The sequence below is a fragment of the Rousettus aegyptiacus genome, unplaced genomic scaffold (genome assembly GCF_014176215.1).
Source record: "Rousettus aegyptiacus isolate mRouAeg1 unplaced genomic scaffold, mRouAeg1.p scaffold_m13_p_1, whole genome shotgun sequence".
NCBI classification, from domain to species: domain Eukaryota; kingdom Metazoa; phylum Chordata; class Mammalia; order Chiroptera; family Pteropodidae; genus Rousettus; species Rousettus aegyptiacus.
The window spans coordinates 75,087,453-75,111,392 of record NW_023416284.1 but is presented as its reverse complement, the minus strand read 5'-3'; the positions used below and the strand labels follow the sequence as shown (position 1 = coordinate 75,111,392).

The 23,940-nt window shown below is 42.6% G+C and overlaps 1 protein-coding gene across 3 annotated transcripts in view; it reads right to left on the bottom strand.

The window, feature by feature from the left end:
• The window catches only part of GFOD1 (glucose-fructose oxidoreductase domain containing 1), a 101,456-nt gene that overhangs the window by 7,340 nt on the left and 70,176 nt on the right, over nucleotides 1-23,940 (bottom strand). The window contains exon 2 of one of the 3 annotated variants that reach the window (XM_016123270.2): nucleotides 23,730-23,782. The exons of the other annotated variants lie outside the window; for them this stretch is intronic. Within the exon in view, the coding sequence (XP_015978756.2) occupies nucleotides 23,730-23,736 (7 nt within the window). The 5' untranslated portion in view covers nucleotides 23,737-23,782. The remainder of the gene's footprint in view (nucleotides 1-23,729; nucleotides 23,783-23,940) is intronic. 3 annotated transcript variants of the gene reach the window in all.

Sequence of the window (23,940 nt, the reverse complement as noted above, 5' to 3'; positions counted from 1 at the left end):
AAGTAGCCTATATTTTAGAAATGTTTTGAAATATTTTAAAATATTTAAAATATAATATAAAATTTACGTATATAAGTCTATAACATTTTATACACAAGTGTTACTTGTAAAATATTTACATATTTAAAATATCATTAAGTATAAAATATGAGTTCTAGTAAATCACACACTGTAATCTTTTTACATGTAATATGAAATGTTTTACAAAAATTATCTTACATATAAATGTTTTATGTTTTTTAATATGTAAAATATAACTTTTATTTGAAATGTATTATTTAAAACATCATATGTGGAGAAAAGGACAGTGTCTGTATGGATAGAACCAGAATACATAAGCTTAAATCATGGCCAAGATGAGTCTGATTAAGTATGAGGAGGAATTTCTTAATGATATCCTTCAAAGGTCTAAACTGTCTCCCCTACAACCACCAACAAAGATTATATTTTGAGTGTTATCTTGTTTGTTTACTTTGGATTATGAATTAGGGCTGGCAGTGGTCACAGATGTGCTGGTTTAGAGTTTTCTGGCTCCTTACCAGAAGGGCAGCTATTCCCTGTATCTGAGGTGGGCAATGGCCGATTCCTCCCCATCTGTCTCACGGTGGGGTTTGGTGCTTTTGGCCAATGGAACTGAGGCTTGTGTGATGACTGTAATGACTACATAGATTATAGGTATGTGAAAGCCCTTTACACGACTAAGTTGTTCTGGGTCTGGGGAAAACAAAGGATCAGAGGAAAGGAGAATGACAGGGAAGGAAAGGGATTTATTCCACAGAAGCCAGAAGCCACAAGTCAGGAAAGAAAAACAAATCACCTAAACCTAGAAAAAGAGCCAACTTGAACTCCCCCCGACCACCATGAAAAGAGAGAGAATTATATAAATTTGTTTAGCAAGCCAAATTAAAGGATGCTAGGTGAAAAGTCTAGGGGAGCTTCCTAGTGAAGGCACATGCCTGCCTGGGCAGGTCTCTGTTGTCCAGTCATGCTCTGCACATAGACCCTCTAATGGGGTCCTGGGCACTCCAGCCACAGGTGAGGGAGATACCACTGGGGAAAGGGAATGATGAGACACACGCCCCCATCCCAGTCATCATGCCTATGGGTGCTTAACTGGACAAAATCCACAAATTCTCACAAGTCGAGCTGAGATAGGGTGCTGTGAAAGTCCTGCAACTGTAGGTATCTATACAGTAGAGACCCCTGGACAAGGCCAGAGCCTAGCAAATGACTCTCTAATTTTCCCATTGGAAGAACTACCCAAATAATAGACATGGGCAGAACAGAGTTTGGAAAATAAATACAATTGATGGCTGTCAATTTCCATGTGCACATATAATTCTGGCCCTGAATGAAGGGCCTGGAGGCTAGACGGTGACCATATCTCCTTGCTTTTTCTACATCTCCTTATCAGGAAAGCTGGCTGGCTTTCCTATGACCATGAATGAGCAATAAGAAGCACCTCTAACTCTGAGCAACTAGGTGAGGACTGAGGCTCTAGCAGAGGGATGAGGAAACATTGGTTTGTATTACCAAAGTGCCATGAACCTGCATAACCTAATGTTCTGATAAAATGATCCTGTGGGCATGAGGGTCATGTAACATCTGCTCATGCTGGCAGGAGCAGATTTACATGTAAACGGACTGGCAGGTCACTGCAGGGACAGGTGACAAATGCTTCCAAAATCTATCTCACACCTGTTGGATACAGGCTGTGGCCTCTCCTATACCCTACCTCAACAGTCCCAAAACCAGGACTCCTGGCTGCCCTCTTCTTATTACCCTCTATCAGTCATATTAACAGCACATGAAAAAAAAAAATGTCTTTTATTTTTTCTATTACAAAACTATAAAATGAAATAGTAAAAGAAAAATGTAAACTGGGAAAATTAATTCACTCTCCCTTTACACACCAAAAACAATCATCTAAATTCTTTGTAGCTCTGTAGATGAAAAGATTCTGATGAAAGCTATAGACTCCCTCTCCAGAAAATGCAATGTGAACATATACACAAAACTCTACCACATTCTGAAATTCACGCATGGCTCTGAGGGATCTGAGATTCGGGCATCTCTTCCTTTAGCCTATTTATGTATGTTGTGGTTCCGCACTATACAGTAAATTCCTCAAGGATAAAGGCTGGGTCTTCTAATTTTTTAAGTCTCCACTATACTCCCAGCACCTAGAGGTTTATTGTGTGCACCACAGAAGCCCAGTGAGTGTAGATGTCCGGCCCCACCTCTCTGCCCACAGTCTTTTGCAATATTCACACTTTATAGATGGATCTCAGCAACATCTTAACTCATAATATCTTCAAAAGTCAAAAGAGACTTCTAGGAATCTATCATAAAGAAATCATCTAAAATGTAAGCACAGTTTCTTGCCCAGAGATGCTTCTCATGCATTATTTATTAAAGCAAAAGGCTGAGAACAACACAAATGCCCAACATCAGAAGAAAGGATAAGTAAGCTGTAGTACGGCCATATAATGGAATATTGTGCAGCCACTTAAAATGATGCTTATAAAGACTTTTTAATGGCAAGATGATTATGATGTAACATTCAGTGAAAAGGCCTCTATTCGTAGACATTCTATGATCTCAACACCCTCTTAAAAAGACAAAAGAAAAGGAAAAAATTTGGATGGGACTATCTCAAAATGTGTATAGTGATTCATTAGTAAGATTATGACTAATTTTTATTTTCTTCACTATGTTTTTCCACATTTTCTAAGTTTCTACTTTTATGTTCAGAAAAAAAAAATGAGTTTTTCTTTTTTAAACACCAAAGGAGACATGAAGACCTTTGAAGGACAAGGTTCATGTGATGGTAGGAGGGCCTTCCACGGACTAGGGCGGGCAGGCAGGTCCAGAGCCAACAGACCTGCCCCGGTACCTGTGCCCCAACGAGCTGACCTTGAACTTTGAGTGTTTCAGAGGCTCTGACAATGTTGCCAGGTCTTCTTGCTCCAATTCCTTAGGACCTCTTTATGATCCTGGCGAAAGCTATGGATTCTCTCCGGATGTAGTTTAAACATACACACAAAATTTCACTCACATCACAAGCCCATGCACAGCCCCCTCAGGTTCTGAGGAACAGGCATCTCTTAGAAATTGTAGGATAACTTTTTGAAGCATTTATGACATATTGTTAAAAATAAAATAATGCTTCCAGTTTTAAGAGGAACCCAAAATCGAGAGCTAGTAAAGTCCTTCACCATTTACCTCAGATTTATAAAGCAAATTTTCTCTCTGTTCTGGACAGTCTTACCTCAACCTTACCCCTTGGAAGAGCTTCTGCAAAGCCCTTTTTAGAACTCTCAAGATCCTTAAATTCTCCTTCCCAGATTCTCCACACCAAAATCTTCCCTACCAAAATGCCCAAAACCTGATAATCCAAGGTTCTTAGAATTTAACAAGAATCAGGGGCTTAGGCTAAAGAAATGCAATTCTATTTTTTTATTGTTGTTGTTTGCTTGTTGTTGTCGTTGTTGTTGTTTGGTTTGTTTTATTTTAGCTATTGAGATGTATTCGCCATATAAAAATATAAGATTTAAAGTGTACATCATGGTGATTTGATATACATATATGCATATGGATTCCTCCCATCTTTTTAATTAACACATCCATTATCCCTCATATTAGTCTTTTGTGTGTGTGAGAGAGAACATTTAAGTTCTACCCTCTTAGCAAATTTCAATATGGTGTTTTCAACTATAATCACCATGTTTTATCACTCAGACCTTATTCATCTTACAGCTGAAAGTTTATACTTAAAGGAATACAATTCAAATTGTAGACTTCTAGTCATCAGAAACTATGTGTGTGTGTGTGTGTGTGTGTGTGTGTGTGTGTGTAAGTCATCAGTATGGCACAGAGCATTCCCCTCGCCTCTAAAAACACATACAATATAAATGGAATTTGCATTGTCTGAGCATAGGATTGACACGCCCCACAATCCTGGGTGTGTCAAATGCCATCCAGTATGCGTTGGATTTATCCCAAAGAAAATACATAAGATATCTGCCTTCAAATTGCCTCTGTCAGCCTGTGCTTTGGGTTTACCTCTCCAGAAAATACTGCATATCTTTAATGTCTTCATGATTTTCATGTGTCTTAGCACAATGCCTTTCTTGCCACCCACAGAGAAAGTGCTAGAATGGGTTCTTTAAAGAAAAGCCCTCTCTCTACATTTTGTGCTGGAAAGGAAATAATAAGTAAAGGCGAAATCTTGTACTCCTCCCCAAGAACATGGCTCTAACATTCCTTTGACATGAAGTTAATTAAATTCCACAGAGAGATTGAAACTGAAGGACTCAACTTCTCAGGGAGAGAAGCTCAGGGAGAGGCAGAAGGCCCCTTTGTGAGCTTGTCCTCAAAACAGCCAAGGCTGATTCCTAATGATGGACCATGAGGGAAAAGTTACAACCCTGGTTTCTGTTCTGCATATCCTGAGAGTCTATGCTTGCTCATGGGAAGGCCACCTCTACCGTCCTGCATCTGCCAGTCTTTCAGTGTCACGCAAAACACACTCCCTTTAGATTTAGGGTTCAGATTATCCTGTGGGAAGGTGTCGTGTTCTCCTTCTAAAGCAAAAGACAAAAAATTTTGGGACTTCAGACAGTCTTAGAGAAAATCATGCTGTGGAGAATCAGGCAAAGGGATTTGAAACACATGGACTCGATTTCACTCCAAATAAACAGGCAGTGCAAAATGAAAAGGAGGAAAAAAATACTAAGTGCCCAAAAAAAAGTGTTTGTGTTTTGCCAAGCCTCAAACATTTCCCGAGCAGCTGGAGAGTTTCAGCAAAGCTCACTGGAGCTTACGACTATGTAGAGGGACAGCAGGAGCTTCCAGGGAACTGGGGGGCTCTGGAGGATAGCGGTAGCCCTGGTCACACCACTGGTCACACCACACTCTCTCTAGTAAAGGGTCTGTCCCTATACCCAGAAATAGACATTTTGGTCGTACAGTGTGATTATGGGTAGGTGGCAGAGAACACATCAAGACTGGCGGGGGCATTCTGCAAAATTCTTTAAAACCCACTCCACAGAGACTATTTACCCCTTTTCATGAAGACAAAGTGTTTGGCTGGGTCTTTGGGAAGGTGGGGGGGACGGGGAGCGGCGGGAATCAGGGCTGGAATAAACTTTATTTTTCAAGAACAGAAGCTTTTGTCAGCAAATAAAGCAAGAGCTCCCTGTCTCTAAAATGGTGGGACTAATAACTTCTCACCTATGTCATAGAGTTGAAGTTGGGGAGGATATGAGATCAATGGAAACTTCTGGAGGGTGAAAGTACAATGTGCAAGGCAGTATGCCGGCTCTTTGTCAGATCCTTTAATAAGGATCTAAATTAAATAATTTCAGAAGGTGCTTACTGCCCTCCTGAGATCCCTCAGGGGGAAATGGGAATCTGGCTTCCTCCAAAGCCTGCTGAGTGTTTTCGCTATAACAGGGCCGAAATATCCACGGCCCTCATGAGAAGTGCTCCTAGAAAGGACTTTCCAACCAATACGACCTAAAGCCACCTTCATACCCTCCAAGCACAAGGTCTCCAAGCTGTGGCTGAGTACCCACCTGTATCTTTTTCCAGAGACCAGGGCATTTATGGGGGCAAATACTCTAATCAAATAGGCCCCCTCGGGAGCCAGGACAAGGGGCTTCCCATTGACACCTCTAGGGAAAGACATGTTTTCTGTTGTCCCACAGAGCAGCAGCCCTTTCATGCTCTTGCCCAGGTAGGTTATCCCTGGGTACCTAGAATATGGCTGGCCACCTAGACACCAGAGCCCTTCTTTAGCATAATCAGCCTGGAACTTTAAAGCATCCCTCCCTGCCAGCACATTTCCAATGAGACACTTCTTTATCTAATCAATAGTGGAAATCTATGGGGTCAATGCTACTTTCCCACCAGTTCTTCTGGATTATTGTATTTGTGTTGATGGTCCCTTATCTTCTGAAAGTCAAAATGGATGCTGGTCCTTCAGGCTGGCTTGCAGCTGCCATGGCAGACTGGCAGAACCGCCACAAGAAGTCCCATCAGATACGGCTTTCTATTTTTTTCCTCCTATTCGCAGAAGGGAGAGAGAGCTTTCACTGCAATTCAAACAGGGAATTCATTATCTTCATTTATACTCCATTCCTTCAACATTTCTGTGTGAGGCATTAGGGCCAAAAGCAAGTAAGAAAGATGAAAAGATACTCACAGCCTAGTAGAGAAGACCAACCACGAAATGAGTGGTTATAGAACCTAGTAAGTTACAGGATCTAAGACTATGAGATCTAACAGAGGGACAATTAGAGTACTACTAAGGGGCTGCCCAACTGATTTGGGTGTGGCAGAAACCTTTGCTGGAGAGGTGACATCTGGGCAGGCTTCTGAAGCATGTGTAAGAGTTTATTCATTCAGAAGCTTTGAGTCCTGTTTGGAAAATAGTCTGGGTCCTGTTTGGAAAATGGTCTACACCAAGGGAGTTTCACCTGGGATCTAAGAAACCATTAAAATGGGACTATTTACAAAAATTGTGTGTGTATAGCCTGATATTCAGTTCTATCATTCAAAGGAGATTGAGCAGAACTAGAGTTTAGAGTGAAGAAAAAAACAAAAACAGGTTAAAAACAAATCTCTGGTTTTAAGAAAATGAAGTATCTGAACAGACAGGCCTATTTATAACCGCACCTTCCCTGGTTTCTGAGGTTCAGTGCATTTGGTTGGTTTCACTCACTCATTGCAATTCTCTATTTAGTCTAGTTTTGTAGCTCCTTTATTTCCCTTCTCCATATCTCCGCTTCTCCCTAACACAAGTGTTTTATTTCAGCTTAGAAAGTACAAGAGAAGTGCAGCATCGGCAGGGATGATTGTCTAAACCCCATTCTGTGCCCCCAGCTCCTCTTCCATACAAATTGGGAGGAGCGCCCCTTTGGAAAAATTCCTCATCTTCAGTCCCCTGAGAGTTCCTAACAATTACCCAGCTTAAGCTATGAATCAGATGTGTTTACAATAATAATGACATAATTTAAAATGGCAACAACCACCATTTACTGAGCACTTTACTTTGTGCTAGAAGCTGATAATTTTTTACACATTTCCAGTTTTTAGTGTACAAAATCCCATGAGGTAGATACAAATATTGTCCCCAACTCACAGTTGTGGAAACTAAAGCTCTAAGAGGACAAGCAACTTGCCCTCTTAGAGCTTTTGTTTCCACTACTCAAGTGAGTAGTAGAGCTGGGATATTCACTGTGTCTCCAGAGAAAGCCTGGTCTTAACTTGTGCATTTCTATGCCTTCTGGCCAAATTATCTCAAGGCTGGCTAGGTAATTCTTTGCACCCATATCTAAATTGTATGTAACACACAGAGATGACATTCCCCTCTCTATGATGCATGTTCCCATTCTTGCCAGCTATTTATGGCTATGAATGTATATGTAATGCCCATCACACATGGCACCACAGTGGGCTCCAAGGAGAATTGTGTAACTGACTATGGTAAGCATCAGAAACCAGGGCAGTGGAGATGGGGATGGGGGTGGGGGATGCCTAATGCTCAGCTGGTGACGGCCCAAAGTCTCAGAGCAGCTTGATTAAGTTTCCATTCTAATTTCAAACTTGAGGTAGAAATAGGTCAGTGTAACCTATATTCAGCTCCTTTTGTCGAGGCCTGATACCATCAGTGGGCTCTGAAAGAATGGAACAATCAAAGAAAGGAAGTCAGCAGGGCTCATATTGATGGGCCTTGAATTAGATGTTCAAGTGCTTTTCTATAGCTAATATGCCCTTAAAGGCCAGCCCCTATCTCACCAACCCTTTTTTTGTGGACTTCCCCTACTGCTCAAGCCTATTACCTGAGTCCTTCTTCTGCACAGGAATCCCTATCAGTAGTTAAGTGTTCTCAGATTGTTTCATGTAGCTTAGTATCATCTAATCGTTGATCCCACAACATCTATAACAGAGACAGTATTCCCGAATCACTTTTCATTTCCAGTTTCCTCATTGGTACATCCCATATATCTCCATCACGATGACTTATGCGGGTTGCAAATGAGGATATGAGGTGGAAAAGTTACTAGCCAGCTCCTTGCAGTCTGAGCTTTCCCAGGACAGAAAACAAAGGCTTGCCACTTTCAGGAAAGACCAAGGACAGAGGTTTAGAAAACAGCAGGTAGGCATGCGGGACCCAGAGACCTAGGTAGGTGGCCTAAAGCTGTCTGTAGGTGGCACATATAAACCCAAGTGTAAGGGGGCAGAGAGGTGGTGAGAGGACCCATGAGAGAACAGCGGCCTGGGGTTGGATGCGGTGGCTGTAGTGGTTAGGAATTTGGGGGCAGAGAAACACAGCTAAGACTGTGGGCCTCATCAGTTGAGTCCTGTTACGTTGGTCTCAAATATCCAAATGACACCCTTTGTACCTTAGTCATTATTATACTGGGGAGTAGCCTGAAACAGCCCCTCTTTAGCCTGCATCACCATTCCACACCTGGACAAGCCAGGTTCAGAGGACACAACCCGAATTCAGGGGACATAGTCAGTCACACTTTCCCCACAGGAGCAGCCACCTTCTGCAGTGGAGGGAGGCGAATGGCACAATGCTAAACAGGTGAACGCCAGAGTCATCTAAAAGAGACTGAGCTACTAAAAGAAAATGTAAGTGATTGTGTTGGGAGAGATTACCAGATCAGACTACAGTTCCACTCCCTACGTGCCCACCTGAAGATGGGGCCTAGAATGCTGATCGCGTTGACTGCAGAAAAATAAAGAAATCTGCACTTTCTCTCCCTCGGTATAATGTGAATTCTCATCACACATCCAAAAGCGTAGAGACCTTGTGTTATCTCCCAAAGCCTCCACACAATCCCTGATAAAATCTCGGTACTTAATTATCAATTGCAAGTCAACACTTTTGGGAGAAACATTGCCCTCACTGTGCAGATAGTATGAATAACAACAGAATTTATAATAGGTAACTTCTCCAAAAACAAAAAACAAAACAAAACAAAACAAAAAACAAAACTCTCCACTATGCCTTAATGATAGTTATCGAGATATTTCACACAGTCTAAGTTTCAGGCCTCTCTTAAAAAATGGAAATATCCAGGGACATTGGGTTCTTTCCCCAGAGCCTCCTGCATGATAACAATCAGCTGGGATTGAATAATGCCTTCCATAGTTAGGTGGCACATGTATCTCCAGTATACCAGAGTTCCCACCAGTCTTCACTGCATGGCTGTATTAGTTTTCAATTGCTGCCATAACAACTACCACAAATGTAGCAGCTTAACACCCATTTATTATCTTTTAGTTCTCTAGGTCAAAAGTCCAGGCAGGCTCAGCTGGGTTTCTGCTTAGGGTTTCAAAAAGTCACTCTGGGGAAGAATCTGCTTCTAAGTTCATGAGGTTGTTGACTGAATTCAGTTCTTCGGGCCTGTTGGCCGGAGGTCCTATCCGGTTTCCTTGGTAGTGGTCTAGCTTCTAGAGGCACCTGCATTCCTCATGTGCCACGCCATTTCCAGGCCTGAGGAGGATTGACTTCCATCTGCTGTCTCTGGCCTGAAAATGGCGTGGCACATGAGGAATGCAGGTGCCTCGCCATTTTCAGGCCAGAGACAGCAGATGGAAGTCAATCCTCCTCAGGCCTGGAATATCTCTGACTTCCTCTTTTGCTGCAAGCTAGAGAGAACTCTGTCTTTAAAGGGCTTCTGTGATTAGATTAGGCACATGCAGATCATCTCCCTTTTGCCATATAACTAATCACAGGAGTGACGCCAGGGGGCAAAGCTCGTCTTAAAATCATTCCGGCCCAGTCCACTCATTTGCCATGAGTTCTAGAAAGCCCTTTCAGGAGGGAAATTCTCAAGTATATTCCCAATATCAAGTGCCTCAGACACGGGTGGACATTCATTTCAAACCTCCCTTTGTTTCTGTTTTAGTAGTTTTTACTCCATCAAAAAGAAAGGCTCAGCGAGGTACTCTAGGCTTTTAAAAACCTATTATTAGTCTCCTTGTTACCACAAAGCTTGTGTCCCCAACATAAGGCTCCCTGTAGGCAGTGGTGATAAGAACAGAGATGGGCGGGGGTGGGGGGGAGCCTTGGTCTCTGGGGGTTGAAACAAGCACAAGGAAAGGATGAGGAGCTGAAACTGTTATGTATCACGAGGTGCCAGGCTTCCCATCAGGCTCCATCATACATCACACCACACCATTATGCCCGTTTGTCCAGAATAGGAAACTAAGGCTAAGAGAGATTATGATGATCCAAGATCATAGTTATGTGTCAGGCCCCGGCTGCAAATTCAGGTCTGTGATCCCGAAGCCTTACATTTTCCATTTTTCATCTAGGGAATTGCTACAAGTGAAAGAGTGGGAACAGGATTAAATGACTGAGCCTCAGAGCTGCAGGACACATTAATAAAAGAAACCTCAAACCCTTTGGGCCCCACTGGACCCCAGCCTTGGGTTGAGAAGTGATTTGGGAAGGCAAAGGAGGGAGGGCAAGACTAGTTAGTGCTTCAAGGGGGAAGAGCTAGAGAGCAAGAAAGGCAGGTGGGAATCTCAAAGTGGGGGAACCACAGCCACTGCTGTTCTTGAAAGGCAGATGTCCAGTTGCTCCACGTCTGTGGCCGTGAATTGGCCAGAGCAACTGAAAGGACCTTATCAGGAAGGAGAGCAGCTGGGGAGACAGGCCACGGCCATGGCTGGGTTCCCAAAGATGAATAAGAAAGTGCTGCAGGGAAGGGCTGCAGCCTTCTGTACACAGGCACCTGCCGTCCTGGCGAAAGGAACCAGGCAGCAGTGGTCTTGCCACATACATTACCTCTAAAAGCTTTGTGCCGGCCACAAAACCACAGCAAGGCCACACTACCTGCCCCCTCCCTAAGACCAGGAATGCAGATCCTCGCAGAAATAAACACCTTGGGGTGGCCACACCTGCCCAAGAAAGGAAAGCAGCCCAGTCCTCCATGTTTCCTCATAAAGAAACAATGGAGTTCTCTCCTAAGTCAGAAGCAGAGGTTAAAAATCAGCTGTGATATGCACCTAAAAAAACAAAAAAAAACAAACAAAAAAACATCAGTTGTGAGACAATCAATTCGAAAGTGCAGCATTCCTACTGATATGGCCAGACAAGAGCAATAAACCCCTCCACAGCCAGGAGGCAAACCAGATCCAGGTCTCCTGGATTATCAGGATAATCATTAACAAACCACTTCCCAAAGCACTTTCCCCTACGTCATCTCTACAGTTTGTACCAATTCTGTGACAGGGTGTGGGGAGCGGTAGGAAGGTGGTAATGGCGAGAAACAGAGAAGTGCTGAATGGTACCTGTGTGTTTGGGGGGAACATAGTAAGGAATTGTAATTTTCAGGGGCTGCCCAGCCCCTGAATCTCCTAATTCCATCTGGGAAATTCTCCATGTGAGTCTTAGTGGGAGAGAGACATTCTTCCCAGTATGGAAGCCAAGCCAGGGGCTTGCTTGCCCAGCAGGCTTCGCAGCAAAGGCACAGGAACATACCTGGGTTTGGCCAACCAGGGATACCACCTGGCCCTGGTACACAAGGAAGGAGGAGAGTGGAGAATCTATGCTGGCGGTAGGGTAGCAACATCCAGTTTCCGGGGGCTGTGGTGCAATGATATCAACGATGGGACCTACAGTCCAATCAATGCCAGCACCTTTGCAAGCAACAGGGTCTGTACACATCAGCTCGATCCTCTGGTGAGACTTGGACTGTGATTCCAGCTGCTAAACCTTTCTTTGTTCCCCTGTTTTCCAAGTCTACTTGCTCAGCTTTCCTGACATTAATGTAATGAACTAATATCCTTTTCAAAAAATTCCATTCTGCTGAAAACAGCCAGATAGTTTCTGTTGTTGGCAATTAAAAAGATTCTCTAGGAAAAGAGGTTTACAAGCTTCTGGACCCCTTTCTGAAAACATTGACTTGGGCACCAAGGAACCACTGAGTGCCTATTATTTAAAAAGTCCAAGATCCAGCAGGATTTATTAGAAAAGGAAGTGGAATAGGGGTTGGGGGACGTGAATTGAAATTCTGACTCTAGTTTTTGGAACTGTGTGACCCAAGCCACCTAAAGTCAAGGAAGCTTAGATCACTTATCTATAAAACTGGAATAACATCTTTTTCAAAAGGCTGCTTTCAGGATGAAATGACATATACCCACTGTCCCAACACATGAAAGTGCTCATGAGTGCCTGTAGAGGTCGATTAATGACCCAAACAAAACCTGCTCACATCACAGCTCTCAGAGCTACAAGAATTCAAAACAAGTCCAGGGCCAGGGAGGTATGCACATGTGTGGTAGCAGGGGAGGTGGGTAAGGTACTAAGATCTGAAATCGAAATAAAGTCTAATACTGGCTTTGTCACTAATTCAATGTGAAAAAAAAATCTGTGAAACTGGGCTGCTGTCTGGCCCTGCCAGCTTTATAAGACCACTGAGAATATGAAATGAGCAGTATATAGAAAGTCTGCTGGAAGGTGTAAGCCTATTGCAAGAACAAAGTTACTGTGAGATGCAGCTGGGAAAAAAAAGAAAAAAAAAAACCTAAAACCAACCTACTGCAGTGCACTCTCATGAATGAAACCAAAATGCAGTGCCTACAGGTACCAGTCTGCGTGCTGATTCACTCAACATGCACACACCCCAGGCAGAAACTTCTGCTGGGATTTTTGTTTATACACAGTGGCAACAGGGAGACCAGGCTGGGCAAATGTAAGGCAAAGGCAGTCTGAGACATTTAGCTGAGCACCTTATCAGCTGCTCCTAGTAAATAACCAAAGCTCAGATAGTGATTGGGGCTGCAAAATAGAACCCCTCTTTCATGAGAACCAAACCTCACCCTTGGTTGCAGCTGATATTTTGACAGATTTGTGCTACCATCATCACTAGAATGAAGATCATGTCAACAGAGCTTAGAATCTCAGGAATGGGCAAGACGTGGTGGGGGAGAGGTAAGGAGGGAACTGTGTGCCCTGGAGGGGAAGGTTAAAAGCACCTTACTGAACACAGAGATCTGGGCTTCCCAGAGCAGCACGCAGAAGTCAGTCTGGAAGCTCTTCCCTCCTCCAGCCTTTTCTCTTAAAGGGACAATACTGTTTTTCATCTTGGGACCAAATGACTATAGCATGTTCTGAGCCAGGTGAAGGCTTTACCAAGCCCAGCTGGGAGACACTGAAAGGCTGAAAAATTGTTCACAGCAGGTGCAGACCAGTCATACTGCCTCAGGCAACTACCCCAGGGGCTGGCTAGGGGGAATCTTGGAGATCCTAGCCCCGTCCCCACCCTGCCCGCAACAATTTGCAAACAACGCAGACTCTTTAAAGGAAGAAACTTAGTTGGCAGAAACTACCAGAAAACTGGACACATTGAGTCTGTGGTTGCCCCAGCAACTGACCACTTGAAAGCCCTTGCCCTGCTCGGTGATGTCATGTGACAGCAGCCCCATTTTACAGTGAGGAAATGGGTTAGGGGTTAAGATTCAATACTTTCTCTTCCTCAAAGTTCTGTGAGGCCCTGGAGGGGGCCAGGATACTGGCACACAGGTGACGAAGGTTCTAAAAGTAGCAGGCCCTGGGGAGAGAGCCCTAGCAGAGCTGGAAAGGCTCGCTGTCCACCCTGAGGGTCTCCTGCAGGAAAGGGACTCTCACTGACTCTCAGGAGAGGGCTCTGAACGGGCACAGCACTGGGATAGGTGGGGGTCCTGAACACCTGGTAACTCATAAGACTTGCGAAGGACTCAGGTCAAGCCTCTGGGGAGATGTCTGGATGTCTCAGACACAGCGGGTGCCCTAAAGGTATGCCAGGTACAGAGAACATGAGGAGGAGACCAGGCTTAGTCTGCTTTCTACCACAGTACAGACGGGTGTTGGGCACCTGGAGTGGTATGACTGGTCTCTACCCCCAATGAGTTCTTTGGCCTTTCAGGTCCTCTGAGAGCAGAGAGGATGGCCTCTGCCAAGGAGCCTCACTGTGGCTTGTCCCCTTCCCTCTTGGAGGGTGCTGTCCTCCACCATAGCCTTTACCCACCTTCCTCGAATTAACACCTTTCCTGAGAAAAGCTTGTCATGCTCCATCACACTGAAGTATACATGTCCACCCCAGGAATAAGAATACTAGAGCTAACACTTATTGACCGAAGGGCTAATTATGAATCAACTTTCAAATACTCCCAACACCCTGGGAGGTTCCTGTCATTTCCATTTTAGCAAACGATGAAATGAAACCAAACCCTCAAAAGTCAATGCCCGAATCCACCCCCTAGTAAGTGGTAGAGTCAAGATTCAAACCCACATATTCTGGATCCATGTATCTGTGACTCATCTCGAATAGTACAATGCAATTCTAAATGCAATTTGACAGGCAGTAAAAGATGATTGCAAAGGAATTAAGTTGTAATCATGGACTCTCATGTAAACTTTCGTTGGATCCACGACCACTCATCAAGGGACTACTGGGTAAGAAATGGTGTGAGGGGAGTAGCCTCCACCTGACCTTTTATTTCTCACTACTAGCTTCTGTGTTTTAGTACCATTGTCCCAGCCTTAATGCCTTGGTACCCAAGGCATCCAGTGGTCCCACAGCAAACTCACGGAGGCACTACAGTGTATTAAATTTTTGTGGAAATATGGTGGTACTCAACATCTATTGGGTGCTTCAGGAACTACTAGCTCCAGAAAGTTCACACTCAATGTTAGATTGCATTACGTTCCTTTCGATGACATCCTAACCCTAACCCTAAACCCTAACTCTAACCATAGTATCTCTGTGAAGCTTGTTTTTTGGCAGTTTCCTGTGATAAAAACAAAACAAACAAACAAATAGTACCAGGCAAAAATCAAGGTAGTATAGGAAATAAGGCTGGTTGTGTTCTCCTGATTCCAAGATTTGAGAAGTTGTGCAATGCCCAACGGGCACACATATCCCATTAAAACTCATCCTGATTATTTTAAAAATCAAATAGAAATATTTTTATTCTTTCAATTTATCTGTTATTTTTTTCAAGTATCTACTATGTTGTTAGGACCTAAATCAATACTTATTACTTATTAAATGGAATTGCTAGGTCTTTCTTCTGGCCTTGGGGCGCCATGAAAAAAATTACTGCAACAGTAAGGGCCCCATGAATGGAGAATGTTTTGGGGGAACCTCTGTTCTAGAACATTCTGTATATTCCCTCCCCTCACCCAAAATTATGAGTTCATTAAATGCAGGAATCATATTATACTGGTAAATACACCGGTTTCCCCTCAGCATAGTACTGGGTTGGCTTGCTATAGTTACTTTTTAGTATTTACTCACAATTTATAATAAAAGATTGAGAAATCCTTAAAGATCACAGAGGTCCAGTGAGGTGTGAGTGATAATGACTACGGACGCTCTGGCTCATGGGTCTCACCAGCTGGGGGGCAGGGATGTATATGGCACCTTCTAGACCCTAGAGAATAAATATAATTTTCTGACTTCTTTGATGCAAAGTAATACAGTTAACTGCCTCTTAAGGGTTCTGAATACAAATGAAGATGTAGAATTTGGGCTTAAATCCCTTCGGACTTCTCTGGAATTAGGAGACTTCTTTGACCATGAGGCAGGATTCTGTTTTTTTAAGCCGAATCTGTTATCATGTCATTGATCTCATTATTCTTTCTAGTCTCAGAAGGCTGACCCACAGCTCCAGGGCTCTCAGCACTTAGGGGAGGGTCAGAGCTGATGGGCAGCAGCAGAGTTCAAGTTCCACTGGCGCCCCCACCCCCACCCCCCAAACACACACACGTCTCCCAGCTGGAACTCTCCAGCAAGAGTTTCAGGCCTGCTTTTGTATCTACTGACTGGGAGAGTATAGATGAACTAGTTGCATAGCAACAGCTGTACCCCCACTGCCAGAGGCAAGCAGAGAAGGTATGTGTCCAGTATGAGATTGACATTCTAATCTCAGGCATGTGCCAGTCTTCTGTGTGGATATCTCAAGATAGAGCCAGCACAAAAAGGTCCATCCAAGCACCTGCTTCTGCACAGCAATGATCGTAATAAACTATAGATAATATCAGCAACCAAAAAGCCATTGGAAACCATGTGAATGAGTTCACAGAAATGTTTTTAAAACCGGCAAGTGGTAATTGTGGTAACCTTCTGTAAAGACCAATCATTTGGTAACAAGGAATGGTTGCTGTCATGCTTGGGGCTGGGGACAGGAAGATAAGGATGTAGGGGCCAGAGAAAACTCATATCCTGCATTTCTACTTGGCTAGGAAAGGAAATTAGAGTCATTTTTCTACTCTTTCAGGGCATTAAGGTTAAGTAGTCATCAAGGTTTTATAAGCAGAACTGACCAAATTGTTCTATCAGCTCACTGAACAATTGAATGCCTTTCATATGCAGGTTTTTTTCCCCCCCTTGGGGGCTGGGCAGGAGACAGTAGGCAGGGTGTAGAGTGAAAGATATCTAAATATTAAATTGAGTAGTGAGGAGATTAGGTAAAGCACAGCACCTAAAACAAAGTTACCCTCTTCACGGGCTTAAAGGCTAAAGAATTTACATGGTGAAAGTCAAAGCACTTGTAGAGCAGAAAAACAATGAATAACAAAATATAGCAATAAATAATAATGCATAAGAATAAAGTCACTAACTGTTCCCTCCTCAGGCATCTCTCTCTGCTCCACAGAAAAAGGACTCAGATCTATGCAGCTCACTTTAGATTTCTTCTCACACCTCTGTCCCCTCAAACACAAGTTTATAAGACAAGACACTATACTCTTATCAGTTTGCTTAGGCCAGTCAGTTTGGGCAACAACCCTTACTTTTTCAAACAACAGCTTTGGTGTTCATGGTCCCCATTTTCCTTCAATTCCCAGACCCTAAAAGATCATTACATTAAATGTCCCAGAGAGCCTCCTGTTCACTCAAATCTCCTGTCTCCGACACAGGAAAACAAACCTACACAGCATTTGCTCTGGACACACACCCAGTAAATCAGCAGTTTTAGCGCCACTGACTGGAAAGCTGACTCAAGGTAGTACTGCCCCCCACCCTTGGGCTGACTGTAGAGGAAGCTTGTCCTCCTCGGGGGACACAGGGCTGTCTCCCACCATCCAGTGTCAGCAGAAGTGTCATTCACCTGGCAGGACCCACTCTCAGCAGCCACTATCCACTCCTCCTCCACTGAGTATCAGCCTGCCACAAGCACTTCTCCCCAAATGCTCCTCATTCTGATGCTCTCACTGGTGGTTGCCCCTGGGCACCATCCACCTCCACATCCACCTCTGCTATTAGAGGTTGAGTAATCAATATGTATGGGCATGAGAAAGGTAACAGGGTCAAGACTTTATGAGGACCTGTTTCTGTGTCCCAGTCCCAACTCTGCCACTATCCATTTTCTTATCTGCAAAGTGAGGAGACTAGGCTAACGCAGCATTTCCCAATGTGCATCTAAGGAACACTAGTCCTACGGGGTGTTCATTGCTGTGCCGTACACCAGAAAAGGATTCCAGGGTCAAGAAAATTTGGAAAGCGCTTGTTAAAAATGTTAAGAAGTTTCAATTCTGTGTTCCATCCCCATCCCTAGCCTAAATCTCATTCCTCACAGTCCCAGGAGAGATCAGACATATCAGTGACCACCTTCACCTTAAATACTTCCGTGTGTTTCTGTGTCAATGGTTATTAAAGGTTTTAAGTACCCAGTTGCATAGACACAGGCACAGTGAATTGAATTTACAAGTACCCTCTCCATAAGGAAAAAGTTTCTCTAATATAGTACTTCCCTGCACCATTAATGTCTACGTGAATCTCCAAGGAATCGACAATATGAAACAATCCTTGAATTATCTGACCACTCCTTTTTAGAATAAAGCATATGGAAGAGAAGACGACAGCTAGTGTTTGGACCAGATACTCTGTGAGGTGCCTCCAAGTGCGACATCCCATGATTTATAGTTTTCATATAGTGCCTTGCTAACTAAACAGCCAATACCCATTTATTTTGGGGTATAGGAACAGTGAGGAGATGACGGGCTCAGAGAGGCTCTGATGCTGAGTCAGGGCTATCTAGGATGCTACCAGCTGGCTCTCCACATGAGCTCAGGATAGGAAAGCACTTTAGACATTCTAGAAGCTGTAATCAGGGGAGGTGGGGATGTGTAAGCACTTAAGAATATGTTGGGGAGCACACGCTATCTACTCTCCATCACACGCACACCTTTAAGTTGATGAGCAGAAAAAAAAGAGGTATGGTAAACTGCTTAGAAAAAAATCTCAGCAACTGGACATGTAAACAACTCATTGCAAAATTCAAATAGAGGTGCTTTTCCTAACTGCTATTATGCAATCAATTTTGTTAATGTTCATACTTGTCAATATGTATCTTTAAAAAGTGACCAAAGGGATGGTGGCCAGAACAGGTGACAGATGGGAGGATGAGGGATAAGTAAAAAAAGGTAAAAGGGAATGCAGTCAACAATACTGTGCTAAGTTTGCATAGTGACAGATGATTACTAGAATTAGTGGAGTGATCATATTATAATGTATAAAAATGTTGAATCACTATGTTGTACACCTGAAGCTAATATAACTAATATGATATTGTATGCCAACTATACTTAAATTAAAAATAAATAAATAGTAGGTAAAATATCCTAAAAAAAATATTTTTTTAAAAGTCTAACACTCTTTTCCAATCTATCTTACTAAGAATTTGTTCCGAACATCCATTGATACACACACACACACACACCCCTTCTGTTTAGAAACATAGCCTTTGCCATTGCTCATTGTATGACATTTGAGACTTTCATGCCTCAGCCATGATTTACCCTGCAAAGAGGTTCTCTACTTTCCGTCTGCTAAATCCTCAAGTGCAAACACGTTCAGCCTCACCAGGCACTTTCCCACCCTCATACCTTTGCTCCCTTAGTCCCCAGTGTGTCAAACTGCCCCCGCCCCCACTCCAACCCACCAAGGGCTAACTTAAGTTTCATGTCCTCTGAGACATCTTTCCTGTGGACCCCAAATCTTGAGTATTTTCCTTTCTAATACTTGCTGCCTGAATCAATTATAACTTTCTGAGCCTTTATTATATAACATCTGGAATTCTTAGTCATATTTTCATGTGTAATAGTGAAGCTCCAAACACCTGTGAACTCTATAACTGTGAGCAAGTTTCCCCAAATCTTCTGAGTTTCCATTTATTTTTTGTTTCATATAAAATAGGTATAAATATCTACCTCATAGTTATGAGAATTAGATGAGGTAATTCATATAATCCACTTAGCACAGTGCCTTGAAGTACTTAATAAGCTATTATTAACCAGATGATGAAATCCTTTAGAACAATTAGGAACCATATCCACTTCTTGGTGACCACCAATGGCCTAGTATAATGACTATCTCCAATAAATCTCTGCTGCTTGAAATTAACCCAGTGAGGGAAGGAGGAAAGGGTCCAGAGGGAGGAAAGAAAAAAAAAGAATACTTAATTATGGTTTTCAAGAATATGCAGGGTTACTTTTACAAAGGATGGCGAACATTAGATTTTTTTTCCTTTAAAGGTAGGATATGAGAAATGGACTTAACTTTTGGGAATCTTAGCTAGAACATCCTTATGATGCCAACGGAGCTGCAGTAGAGAAAGTTATGAAAGACACAAGTAAGGGAGCCAAACCAAAGACTGAATCTGACCTCGAAGCTTTACCACTTCTTTGGACAAGTAACTTTGCCTCTCTAAGCCTCAGTTTCTTCATGAGTTAGATGGAATCGTAAGAGGATCAACTTCCTTGAAGAGTTGAGAGAACCATCTCAAGAACCTAACACAGGGTCTGTGACATGGCAAGTGCTCAATAAATACTAACGATAGTTGTGATGTTATTGTACCAGTGGATGTCATGGAGTTTTTTTTTTTTAAATGGTTGATATACAGTTATTTTTAATAGATAGTTGGTGAACAGGTTTGCCCACGGCATGTGGGGGGAACGACTTAAGGTCTTGAAATTTGTTAGACTGGGGACCACTCTGGTAGGGCAAAACAGCTCTGCTGACCATGTATGCACCCCACATCTTCTTGCTTCATTAAGAATTGCTTCTTCTGGTCAGTGTGTTTTACCCCTGGGCCATTTCACATTGGAGTAACGGGAGCGGATGAGGGAGGTGAATAAGGCTAAAGAACTGAGAGAGCTTATCAGAGAAAAAAAGATGTGAGAAATGGCAGAGCCTTTCCGTGGCCATGCTCCCATGCACGCTATCCTTGTGGAAAGGTCCCATGGGACCCCGCAACAGCACAACTCCACCCAGGCTCTCCATCCAAGGTGGAGCAATGGGTGCCATAAAAATACAATCTTCTCCCTCTCTCATTTCCCTGGAATCTGGTGACACCAAAACTTACTGAAGCATTTCTCGTCTTTATAATGCTAACCAGTGTTTGAGTTTCAAACTTTTTTAAAAAAAATTGAAAAAATTTGATTCAAAACAACTTTTTTTTTTTTTTTGGTAGGGGTGTCATTACTTATTTAATTAATTTGGACTCTACGAAATAGCACATTCTTTTCCTTGGCCAATTTCTCCCCCCCTCCCCCCACCTTTAGCCAGTCTCTTAAAGAAATAATTTACAGGTACTTTGCTAGCTAGCTAACTGATAAACAAATATGTAGCCTGTTTTTAAAGGTTTACTTTAATTGTCATTCGATATTATCTTTTTCATGATTTTATATATATATTGTATTTCACACACAAAAAAGGGGAAGTTATTCATACATGATATGGAAAGTTAGACAGAAAAGGCAAGATGCAGAATTAACATGCATAGTATAGGATGAAGAGCATAAATGTTTATTCACTTATGTTTACGTAAAATGTCTCTGGAAGAAAACTCTGATAACCGGTGGCATTGGTTGTCTCTAGACAGAAAAGTTGGTGGCTCAGGGTAAGGAACAGGAGGGGGCATCTGCTTTTGCACTCTTTGAATTTCGAATCAGATGACTACATTATCAATTCACAAATGAATGAATAAAATTATAATTTTTATTCAGAAAGGAAAAAATAACCCTTACAATGGGGAGTCTTGGTTTCAGGAGGGAGAAGGAGGCTAAACAGGAGTGAGCGTCTCCAGCAGCACGACAGCCGTGGCCCTCTGCCAAGAGGCACTGGGAACTTGATAACAAGCCTATAAATCACTCAATAAAACTCCTATGTCATGGCCTTGCCTCAGATAGGGGAATCTTGTGCCTCCTTTCTTGTAATACAATAGATTAATGAATTATCCAGAAATTTAGATTTTGCAATGTCATGGGCTGGTTGGCTTAGAAGTTGGACAGATGCCAGACCTGATCCTTAGTAGCTATGCAAACTCAGATAAGAATGTTAACCTCTCAAGGATTTAGCCTCCTCATCAGAAAAATGTAGAAAGTAAGATCCTGAGGAGTGAATCCTGAAGATAACTTTCATAGAGTGACCAGCTACCAGTACTCATCCATAAATGTTAGCCCCTTCCACTTGAGAAGCCACCACAGGGGGAGGCTTCATGAGCCCCTGGTCTTTGCTCCCCGCAAAAAAAGAAACTTTCTTGACATAAACATGAGCCGCTCTCATCCCCACCTGAGTTAGTTCCAAGCTATGAGCAAAGAAAGCTAGAGACCTTCCCTGGCAGTATACACACAAGCCTACATCCTCCCTGATCTACAAGCCCCAGGACAATTCCAGGTCCAGCTAAGGGTTCATTGCAGGGAGATCTGATCTTGGGACTAAACATGTCAGCCACTGTGCCTGGGAAGAGAGCTGATGTCTTTGATGGTATGCTCCCTTTGGGGAGGCCAGGGCATGTTTCTCTTTCTCTTAAAATCCTCCACACAGTTGTTCACACATCCACTAAGAAGATGAGTTTCATCCTGAAGGGATTACAATTGAAGAAACCATGGAAATACCAACTTTTGCTTTGAAAAGTAAGACCTCTTGCCTTCTGCTCTATTTGGAGAAAGAGAGCAAAAGACTTGATGGAAGTGGAAATCTAGAATGGACACAGTATAAGCTATTACCCTGAAACATGCACAGAGCCACTATCCAGCCAGGGCACAACCAATCCAGGCAGTCCCATTGGAGACTGCATTTATCAGTTGGTAAATAGCTGCTGCCCTGAGAATCCTGAGGACCTCCCATCACTCAGGAACACTCCTCACCATCCAGTAACTTGAAGGACTGGCAGGCAGCTGTACAGACAAGACCCTACTCCAGCTCCAAGGTGGCTTCTGTGCTGATGGCTTGATGCCTGGCCATACTGGGTAAGGAAATACTTTGAATTGCCTTCCCCTCCAAGAACAATATACGTTAGGAGTAATCTACAAGCATATGGTGTTTAAAAGAGCACAAATTTTATTAGAACAGAGTGCTGGCAATGGGAAAAAAAAACAAAACACAAAAGTGAGGTGTTTTTAGGCGCATGCCATGTAAAAACTCCCAAGAGATTTTTTTTTCACTTGTAAGCCCTGCTTTGACCCTAATTGCAGACTTGTGTCTCACTTCCAGATCAACACTTTAAATAAAGGGAAAAGGGGAGAATCTTGGAAGAACAGAGAGAAAAGCACATCTGGTGATTAGAGGGATGGAATGGGAAGTGGGGCATGAGAGGATCACAGTGAGAAACTCTTCTGTGGGGTTGGGGGAATCTAGCTCTCCACCCCATTAAATAAAATGAGATGAGCAAGAGCCTTCGATGTCACTCCTTATAACAATTAGCTGTTGATGCTCAAGTATTCAGGGTGAGGATAAGAAACAATGATGCTCTGTCCAACATCTTCAGCAAAGATTATCCCTCAGCAGGTGCTTGGAGAGCCAACAACAGCATCATACACTTGTATAGGTCAGTGGCCCTAATACTGGAGAAAATAATTTTATGTTCTAAATTTTTTTATATGAAATGAGGCGAGGGAGATCTGAGGTTCATTTAATGAGGATTATCTGACTAGAGATGTTAGCTTTGTGTAAGGTTAGAGATGCGCTGTCCCTGAATAATATAAATGTAAATCCTCAATGCATGAAAAAAGAGAAAAGAGAGACCATTAGAAAATGGAGCAGACTTGAAAGATAGCATTACCAGGTATAAAAGAGAGGCTTTTTGGATCCTGATTTAAGAAGGCCAACCATGAGAAGATATTTTAGAGACAATCAAAGAAATCTGAGTCTGGACTGTATAGTGGATGAGAGCAGAGAATTCTTGTCAATTATTATGGGTCCAATAGTTGGCATGGTGGCTAATTGGGAAGGAAGGGAAGCAGGAAGGGATGAAGGAAAGAAAGAAAGAAACAGATGTTCCCTTAGGTACTTACATGTAGAATGTCACATCAGTATTCTGGATGTTGTGAGACCATTTAAAATTTTACATAAAAATGAACAATCCGAAAATTAAATTAGGAAAACAAGCCTATTTATAATAGCATCAAAAAAGGATAAAACACCTAGTAATAATTTTAAGAAATATAAATCTTATACTCCGGAAACTAAAAAATTATTGCTGAAAGAAATTAGAGAAGACTCACGTAACTGGAAAGACACCCTACGTCCATGGATCAGAGGACTTAATATTGTTAGGATGCAGTACTACTTAGATTGATCAATGGACCCACACGATTCTTAACGAATACCTTCTTTTGCACAAATTGACAAGCTGAGCCTAAAATTCACATGGAAATGCAAGGCATCCAGAATAGAAAAAGCAATCTTGAAAGAGAACATAGGTGGAATACTTACACTTCATGATTTCAAGCTTACTAGAAGGCTACTGTAATCAAGATGGTGTGGTGCTGAGAAAAGAAGAGACAAATAGATCAATGAAATAGAATTGAGAATTCAGGAAAAAAACCCTCACACTAGTGGTTAGTGGATTTTCAACAAGGGTGCCAAGACCTTTCAATGGGGAAAGAATACTTTTTTTAATAAGTGATGCTAGGACAACTGGATA